Source organism: Anopheles merus, chromosome 3L (assembly GCF_017562075.2).
Source record: "Anopheles merus strain MAF chromosome 3L, AmerM5.1, whole genome shotgun sequence".
In the NCBI taxonomy this organism is placed as follows: domain Eukaryota; kingdom Metazoa; phylum Arthropoda; class Insecta; order Diptera; family Culicidae; genus Anopheles; species Anopheles merus.
This window is the reverse complement of record NC_054085.1, coordinates 23,694,775-23,703,523: the sequence shown is the minus strand read 5'-3', so window position 1 is coordinate 23,703,523 and position 8,749 is coordinate 23,694,775. Positions and strand designations below refer to the sequence as shown.

General features: G+C 43.5%; 3 protein-coding genes across 12 annotated transcripts in view; 1 reads left to right on the top strand and 2 right to left on the bottom strand.

Moving 5' to 3' along the window:
- The first annotated feature begins 304 nt into the window (after window positions 1-304).
- LOC121600069 (transcription factor grauzone-like) lies at window positions 305-2,403 on the top strand. The gene is made up of 4 exons (XM_041928364.1): window positions 305-575; window positions 660-1,408; window positions 1,483-2,223; window positions 2,294-2,403. Exons 1-4 carry the CDS (start codon window positions 429-431, stop codon window positions 2,334-2,336), a joined length of 1,680 nt encoding a protein of 559 aa, XP_041784298.1. The 5' UTR covers window positions 305-428; the 3' UTR covers window positions 2,337-2,403.
- LOC121600070 lies at window positions 2,395-3,112 on the bottom strand. Its single transcript, XM_041928365.1, has 2 exons — window positions 2,950-3,112; window positions 2,395-2,751 (listed from the first exon to the last, which is right to left on the bottom strand). The coding sequence occupies exons 1-2, from the start codon at window positions 2,994-2,996 to the stop codon at window positions 2,631-2,633; spliced, it is 168 nt and encodes a 55-aa protein (XP_041784299.1). The 5' UTR covers window positions 2,997-3,112; the 3' UTR covers window positions 2,395-2,630.
- Window positions 3,113-4,677: 1,565 nt separating this feature from the next.
- LOC121600020 (probable phospholipid-transporting ATPase IA) overlaps window positions 4,678-8,749 on the bottom strand; it is a 73,383-nt gene continuing 69,311 nt past the window's right edge. For 8 of the 10 annotated variants that reach the window (XM_041928277.1, XM_041928269.1, XM_041928270.1 and 5 more), the window contains one exon: window positions 4,678-7,574. In XM_041928277.1, coding sequence (XP_041784211.1) covers window positions 7,322-7,574 — 253 coding nt within the window. In that variant the 3' untranslated portion in view covers window positions 4,678-7,321. The remainder of the gene's footprint in view (window positions 7,575-8,749) is intronic. The other 2 variants (XM_041928272.1, XM_041928271.1) reach the window with 1 other exon arrangement.

Genomic DNA, 8,749 nt, shown 5'->3' with positions numbered 1-8,749 from the left:
ACGATTTTTCGTTAAACAGCCCCAAATCAACTATAAAGTACGAGCTGGCTATTGGATGGCTTATGGAAACATCTATGGGTTTTAGCGAAGAAACATGTTTTAAAGTGAATGATTTGTATTATTATTTACATTTCCTTAAAATGTGTTTTATAAATTATCGTTTCATCATGTGCAACTCAAAAACATGCCCTTCATCAATGAAACTCCTCCAATAAAAAACAAGCATTAAAAAAGCTTCGTTAAGTTTTTTTTCCTTTCCGATCCCACGCCATCTGAACGTCAACTATTTTGCTCAACGGGTGTGCTGATGTCAACGGCAGCAAACGTAAACAAACACCTTGTATGACTGCACAATTGATGCAATCTAGTTAAATGAAAATAAAGCTTTAAATTATGCTTTAGCTTGTGGTCGATTCGTACTCCTAAAAATGGAAGAATCTCCTCCCTCCGCAGCACCGGAAAGCTTGCAATGTCGGCTCTGCCTGCATACGGCCGATTTACTGATTTCAATATTCGGTAAACGGGGCCGTGAGGCGCAAATGTGCCAAAAGCTTCGCGAACACTTAAAACTCACGGTAAAAGCTGCATATCACTCCCCGCTCGAAGAAACCGCCCGCGTTTGGTCGTTCATTTTAAAATTTCACCAATTTTGTTTGCAGGTTAAAGAGGATGAAACGCTGCCCAAACACATCTGCCTCAAGTGCTGGGACACGGTGGAGTACATCGATTCGTTCGTCCGCCGGGTGGAACAGAATCAATCCGTTCTGGCGTACGGTGAACGGGGAGAAATAACCTTTATTGTGAGCGTAACAGCACCGCCGGTCGAAATCGATGAAAGTTATGACTTGCGGAAGGACTCTGGAGATCCACCCTCGTACGATGAGGCACAGAAAACGAAGCAGGCCACAGCTGTGTACGACGAGGGGGAGGGGGAAGAACTGATCGAAATCATTGAAGCGCCTTGCGAAGATACGATCTCGGAAGAGGAAAATCTGGTCTATGATCTGCTCCCGTTCGATGATGATTCCGACGAGCGAACAGCGGCCGAGAGGGATGAGCTGCGAGAGGAAACAGACCCAATCGGCAACGGTGTGACGACCGTCGTCAGCACCACGGACGAAGAAGCTGGCATTCTCGTCCGGGTGAACGATTACGACTTTCCACCGATGATCAAGGACGGCAGGATGATTGTGCATGGCGAGGAGCTGGAGAAATGTCTTGCCGCGTACTACGGACTGGTGTGTGAGCTCTGCCACCAGCGAAACTGGGCCACGATCGGGGAACTGTTCGCCCATCACCGGGCGGCCCACGGTCGGGAGGGTTTTGTGAACTGTTGCGGACGAACGATTGAAAAGAAATCGCAGATGGCCATGCACATGGCAAAACATGTGCAACCGGAAGCGTTTGAGTAAGTGTGGCCGATCGTGAGGCGCATTATTAGCGGGACAATTCCCATTTTCAATCTTCGCTTTCTCTCGTTAGATGTCCAATATGCAAGAAGATGATGACCACGCCACGCATACTGAAGGCGCACATGCAGAACCACCTGCCGGAGGAGGAGCGACCGCTCAAGTGTGATCTCTGCCCAAGGCGCTTCAGCTACATCAGCGCACTGCTCATACACGCCTCGACCCACCGGGAAGAGAACGAGGCCAAGTGCGCGTACCATCTGTGCCACAGCTGCGGGCGAGCGTTCCGCTCCGGGGACAAGCTGGCGGAGCACATTGCCCTGTCGCACAGGACGGACGGCACCAGCAACTGTGTGGTGTGCGACACGTGCGGCAAAAAGTTCATCTCGAAAAGCAACCTAAACTACCACCTGACCACGCACCAGCCGAAGGTGCTGCATCAGGTGCAGTGTGAGCATTGCGGGAAGTGGCTAAAGAACAAGCTCTGCCTGCGGAAGCACATGCTGCAGCACTCCCAGGTGCGGCATGCCTGCGACCAGTGCGACTACACCACCATCAACGCGCAGAGCCTGCAGAACCATCGCCGGGTGCAGCACACGGACGAGAAACCGTTCGTTTGTCCTACCTGCGGGAAGTCGTTTAAGGTGAAGAGCAACCTGCGGGAGCATCTGGCACAGCACCAGCAGGAGCAGAAGTATTCGTGCGAGTTCTGCTCGCGAAAGTTCACGTCGAAAAGCAACTACTACTGCCACCGGAAGCGGATGCATCCGAACGAGCTGGAACAGGAAAGGCGAAAAAAGGAGCAGGAGGAAAGGTAAGACCACTGTGAAAAATGCAGCCCGTTTTGAAATGGTAACGGTTTCTGGCCCGTTTCTCCTTTACAGTGCCCATCGCATCAGGCTAAAATTAAAACAGCAGAGACAGTAAGGTCACGGTTCTCAAAAACTGTGTGTGCGGAAGAATAAAAACGGTAACAAGGCTTGGATAACCGTTAGAAGCCGATTTTGGTATTGTTTTTTCCTCAGCGGTGAACTCTTATTGAACTGCAAATTTGATGGCATTGCACTGGGCGAGGGGGCTGGTGGATGGTCTCACCCTCTCCTTGACGTGCAAGCACGCCCTGCAGCGTCATTCCGGATACTGTCCTCTCGATGTGTCCACTGAGCGAGAATTTTGCTATAACCGAATTTAAAGCTAGCAGCGATGCGAGTCGGACCGTGTCTATTCCTTCTTGTCGAATTTGCCGCCGTAGAAGGGGATGTACGACACGATCACCTTCCAGTCGGTCAGGTAGCATCCGACCAGCGCCGCAGCAGCTCCGTAAGCGGCGGCAGAAGAGGCCCTACGGAGACAATAGGAAAACGGAGAAGGGAAATTAGTGTAACTGCAACTACAGTGCAACGAAGGGAATAGTCCCCAGGATGTCTTTCGCCCTTCGACGGTATGGAGGAGCACACGAAAACACAAGCTTACATAACGCGCCACCCAAGGATGCACAGATTTTCACAGCCTACCCAAGCTAAGCGGCACTGTTACCTACCATTGAGCGGCCTGTTCGGCTTGTTTACGTCCCATCGGCAGTCTCATCTTGAGGGCTGTAGATTACGCTTTTTGGAGAATTTGCGCAAATTTATCCGAAGGGCGCCTGCTGCAATCGCGGAAGAAATAGTACGACAGAAATCCTTGGCACCAACTTGACAGCCACGGCTGCGTCAACCAAAAATGTCAAGCTTAAACAAGGTGTTTACAGCCCAAGGTGCAGTTCTTTCCGAGTCGAGTTTTCGTTGCGATTCCAGCATTATACCAGTTCGATCAACTTCCCAAGCAGCAAATGCGACCAATTCTAGGCAGACCGAAATGACCCAAGTGCCACAAATCCACTAAACGACCACTAAACGGCTTCTAAACGACTCAAGTTCTCTACCTAAACGGAATATAGAAAGACTTCGTTTAGCAGACGGCAAACGACTCATTCATTCTAAAAATAGCAAAAAAGCTGGTGGCGCTCTCTGTTGGTGGGATACCCCAACCAGTTGAGCTTCATCGCTTGGAGGAGAGCTTTCTCATTTCCTCTGTACTGTTGTATGGTTTCGCATTGAAGTTATGCATCGCTAGAACTAGAACGGCGATACGATTGTTTAAATACTAAACTCCAACGGAAACCACCAGCACTGAAGCAAGTGAGATTTGAGCAATGGTCGTTGGTGTTGATACCCACGTATCTGACCACACGACCATTCATATAGATTTTTGCTCAGAAAGTTAGAAGGCTATATAGGTCATAATAAAATGCAACTTGTCGAAACACATTGCAAGAAAAGGATAGCAATATAATGATGAGTTGTAATACGCCATCTATTGATCAATCCAATGAAGCTGTGGAGCTTTCATTTTTTTTCTATGGATATTCAATTTTCCAGTCGTTTAAGCTTAATCTGTGGCGCTTGGGGATGCTCGATGATAAATTGGATATTCCTATTAGATTTAGAATGAGCCTGTCCAAAAAGGGTGCCGTAGAGTCGACTTTTCGCTATATAAAGTACATTTCTCATAGGAAAGAGCCAAGACAGTGTCCTAAAATTATGATAACCTCAAAAATAGGCGATGGTGTCAATTCCTGCATACCTCACCTCACTACAGGACCATTATTATATATATTTGCTCGGAAAGTTAGAAGGGTATAGACCATGATTAGAAGAAGCTACATGATATGATGATGAGTTATAAAGCGCCATCTATTGAGCAAACCAGTGAAACTGTTAAGCTTTCTTTTTTTCTATGGCCAGTTGATTTTCCAGTCGTTTAAGCTTAACCTGTGGAGCTTGAGGTGTATCAGACCACACGACCATTAGTATTTATTTTTGCTTTGAGGCTTGCAATGTGTTTCGACAAGCCTCATCTAATTATGACGTATGCCCAAGCGCCACAGATGAAGCTTAAACGACTGGAAAATCAAATATTTTTAGAATGCATGAGTCGTTTGTCGTCTGCTAAACGAAGTCTTTCTATGTTCCGTTAAGGTTCAGAGCTTGAGTCGTTTAGAAGCCGTTTAGTGGTCGTTTAGTGGATTTGTGGCATTTGGTAAAGCCTTCTAACTTCTAACTTATCTATATGAATGGTCGTGTGGTCAGATATATGGGTATCAGCACCAACGAGCATTACTCAAATCTCACTTGCTTCAGTGCTGGTGGTTTACGGCATCGACAGTACATTTTATTTAGAAAATAATATTCGGATTGTTGTATCGAAGGAACACAAACTCCATAAATAAAATTAAGTATAATTCGTGATTGTTTTTCCTTTATTTCTGCAAACACTCGTTACTCGGCCACAAAGTTAGAGAATAGGTTCGACACTTCAGCCGACACATCAAATATGCAGTGTCACCCCTTCTTTGGTCTCTTTGGTAGTTAAGTTTTGTAGTGGTAGCTGAGGGCCAGTTCTCTTTGCCACAGTTACAAGCTCCGGGAGTATTTACTTTAGTTGTTATCTAGTTAGGTTTGAAGTTACTAGAAGCTTGTGCCGATCAATCGGCCACTCACTAGTTTTATCGCGACACTATTGTTGTTGCTTTGAGAGCTATCGTCTTTTGTAGTGGTTGAAAGGGACTTGTAATCAATTCTATGATCCTATGGATAAGTTGAAAGAGGTGCACATTGCTGTAGATAGGGAGTGGTTTGGGTTCTTATTTCTCTGCTTTCTACTGATTTTTGTTCATCATTTCCCCCATTTGCCACACTAGAACACTGCACTAGATTAAATTCAATATCATATATAAACTGTAATTTGTTTTGTAACATTGTTTTGTTAACTTTTACTTGCAGATTTTTAAAAAAAATATGACAATACCATGTTAGCATTTTGGTTGTTAGTGGTTGGAATCATTTAAACGCTTTTTTCGTTAATTCCATCATCCATTTTTTTGTTAGCCAAAAACCATTTTGTTGTTTCCATTGATCGATTTGCTAGCCAAAAATGTACTACTACCACGGACTATCTTGCCTTTGGACACGTCTGGATCGATTTGTCTTTCAGTTAGTTTTAGAGTTTTTAAGATAAAAATAGAGAAAGAGAGAGAGAGAGAGAGATAGAGCGAAATGTTATACATAAATAAAGTACAGTAATACTATCGTTTGCTTATATGCTAGCGGTTTTGTTCTTCCATTTCCTTACTCTTATTCGTCGCCATTTGCGCTCTTATTCGTCGCGCTCACAACACGTGAAAAAAAGACACTGAAGTTTGGTTACAAAGTTATGACATTCAAATCCTTGCAAAAATTTTCCGCATCTATACCATTATTCATGTTTTTTTTCAAACAGCGCCTCATCAAGAGTATGTCTGTTGTTTAATATTGTGCTCGAATCAATTTATACTTTCAATTGAAATAAATAAAAAAAAAACTAACAACAGAATTATGAAAAAGTTTAAACATTCAAATTAAATCCAGCTATCTGATATGTCCTTATGTTGAAAAGGTGGGTTTTATGATAATAACTTTCTGTTGAAATGGTTGTTAATAAAATCCAAATTCTGTTGTTGTTGGTTATAGCGAATTGTGTAATAGAAAAATAGTAGCCCTTTTTGCATATCAGCGCTCCTTATTTCATTCGATGTTATACCTTGGATTAGGTTCAAGCTGTTGTTACACTTGTGTGGCACTTAAAACAAGCACTAAGGTCATACGATCATCAGAGGACATGTTCTCATGACATGACAAGCGACGCCATTTCAAGACAACTGACAGCTTCCGGAATTCGATCGCAGCGGGAACGGTCGATGCAATTGTCAAAATTACATGAAAGTACTATTTCACCTGTACTTAGTAAATGTTATTCGTTTCAAAGGGATAAAGGTGAACGAAACAGCTGATAGCTTTCAGATGTATGTGCGTTTTATTATAAACATTTTTTGTTGTTTCAAGTCTATCTTGACGAATTTGTTGCTCAATGCTAATGTTATTTTTTTCATTAGTTTAACATCGATAGTTAAGATAAGCTAATAAAACAATGTGTAATTGGGATAAAACAAAAGTCAATTTAAAAAAAAAATCTGAAGAAATAAGGAAGAACAAAATTATCAATTTAGTAAAACACTACAAACAGTACCTCAAAAGTACTAGTAATAGTAGCAAATAGAAAGAAAAAAACAACAATAAAAAATATAGGGAAAAAGAGTTACAGTACATCACAAAGCAAGTGTAGTAAAAAGGGTAAAAAGTGTGTTAATTTATAGTTGATAATCCTTTACCTATCTCTACCGCAACGGGACAGCACACCCGGGCTTCCCGTTTCCAGGCGCGGCTTAAGTCTGCTAAAGTCTAACCATTTATAAGTATATACTAGATGTACCCTGTGTCTTAAAGCTAACGAATAGTGGCCATTCGTTTGTGTTTTAATTCTTTTCGTTATCTGCCATTAGTACTATGCGGATGTGTTTGTGTGTGCTCACATATTTGGTTGCTTTCGTATTTTAACATTACAAAAACACACACACACACATATAACACAATCATTATACACACAAACACTCACATACATATTGTACATCTATATTATGTCATTTGTTGCGTGTCGTTGCGACAGTGAAAAAATATAACTTTTGTTTTTGTTTTTGCTTTCTAATCAGAGGGCTGAACCATATCTCTATTACTTATTCCCTTTTTTGTGTTTTGTTGGCTGTTGGTTTGCATAACATCGTGTTTGTAAACAGTGTGTTGCCTGATTTTGTGTTATCTTCATTTTCTTTTTGCACATTTTTAATCCCTCCTTTGAACGGCGTTCCCCTTCGTTCCTACCCGTGAGACGGGAAGTGCGGAAATGGGAAACAGTAATTTGGCCAAAAATGGGGAAAAATAAACGGAATACACACTCACACTATCCTTTTTAACTATACACATCACGTCGAATACCGGTTACACCGATACAGCGACGAACGATGAGCGCTGCTGGCCCGGCCGGCGGCACCGGAACCGATGGTACGAGGTGGGTTGCGGCAGCGACCGGAAGTAGCGCCTTCTCAGCAGACGGTAAAGTAGCTGTCGTAGCAGTACGCGCATCCGCGACACGCTCAGTTGCCGTCCGGCTTTGGCAGGTTCGTGTCGTACGCCCGGATGACGTCCGTTTGCGTAACCGAACCACCTTCCTCCTGGGAGAAGGCGTACCCGTCTGCGGGAGGAACACACACACACACAGAGGAAGGTAGATTAGTTTCACGGAGCGTTTCCCACGAGAGGGCGCAATGGTACGTTAAAGCTCAATGTTAGTGAGAAGCATCGTGAGTGAGTGTGTGTGTGTGAGTGATCGTCGTCAGTTGAGTATTGTGTTTAATTTGGTGTATTTTAACACTTTCTGTGTTTTTGTGTGCACTTGTACACTTTTAGTTAGTGTTGTTAGTGTTTTGTTTAATGTCTATAGTTTTATATTTTTATGCTTTGTACTATGTTTTGAACATTTATTGTCGATGTTTTTTATTGGTTTTTATCATCTCATCTCTTATTCTTTCGATGTTATCATATTGTTTCAGTGTGTCATGTCTTCAGTCACGTTTTAAGTCATTTTGTCAAGCTGTACCGCCTATAAGGATGTGTTGTGTGCATGTGTATATTGTGGAAGTATTGTGCCAGCAGCGTTGCTAAAAAGTATAACGAAACGAAACACAAACATACAAACGAAACGAAACGTGAAAGCAAATGGAGTCCCAGCACCATTGTAAACCCCTTCGAAACAGCAGCAGCTAATTCAGGGAGCAATGAACACACATCAAAACATGAAAGCGCCGGGTAATGCTTTGTCAGCAAGCAAGTGGTGAAGCGGTTCAAGCGGTGGGGAAACTTTCAAATGACAGTCATTAAGCTTCGCTTGCGCCGGAGAGCTGCTGACTAATTGGACGCCTTCCTTTTGACGGGCTGGTACGATTCACGCATCAATATTTACCTTCGACAGGTGACGGTTTGCGTTTAAATATTTAATGCACGTTGCGTTTGGGCTGGGTAAAATTAATGAAGCAGCCCCGAATAATCGAATCGGTAGCGTACCTGCTAGCTCGTGACTCGTGCAGTCATCGATCAACAGACGGCACCACACGTGTGGTAGGTGGGTGTAGAATTTACCCTTTCAGTAGCGCGTTGGATGGTCAGCAGAGTGCACAGTGGTCACATTGATTTTTAGCCCGTCCATACTGGCCCGCCGAGGACACACCAAACCAAAGTGAGTAGATAAAACCAACGCAAACAGAGAAGGCACAACAATGCTGCCAGTGTCCTAGTGGTGTGTGGTGGCCAGACAAGAAGGGATAATAGGGCAGAAGGGTGTACACATTTGTGCATACAGGGTTGATAATT

What these genes read in the sequence shown, in the direction of transcription:
- LOC121600069 (XM_041928364.1), top strand. Translation starts at nt 429, where the DNA reads ATGGAAGAATCTCCTCCCTCCGCAGCACCGGAAAGCTTGCAATGTCGG. An exon ending in GCGAACACTTAAAACTCACG is followed by an intron (nt 576 to 659) that starts GTAAAAGCTGCA and finishes TTTTGTTTGCAG; the next exon opens with GTTAAAGAGGATGAAACGCT. An exon ending in AAAAAGGAGCAGGAGGAAAG is followed by an intron (nt 2,224 to 2,293) that starts GTAAGACCACTG and finishes TCTCCTTTACAG; the next exon opens with TGCCCATCGCATCAGGCTAA.
- LOC121600070 (XM_041928365.1), bottom strand. Translation starts at nt 2,996, where the DNA reads ATGAGACTGCCGATGGGACGTAAACAAGCCGAACAGGCCGCTCAATG. An exon ending in GCCGAACAGGCCGCTCAATG is followed by an intron (nt 2,752 to 2,949) that starts GTAGGTAACAGT and finishes TTGTCTCCGTAG; the next exon opens with GGCCTCTTCTGCCGCCGCTT.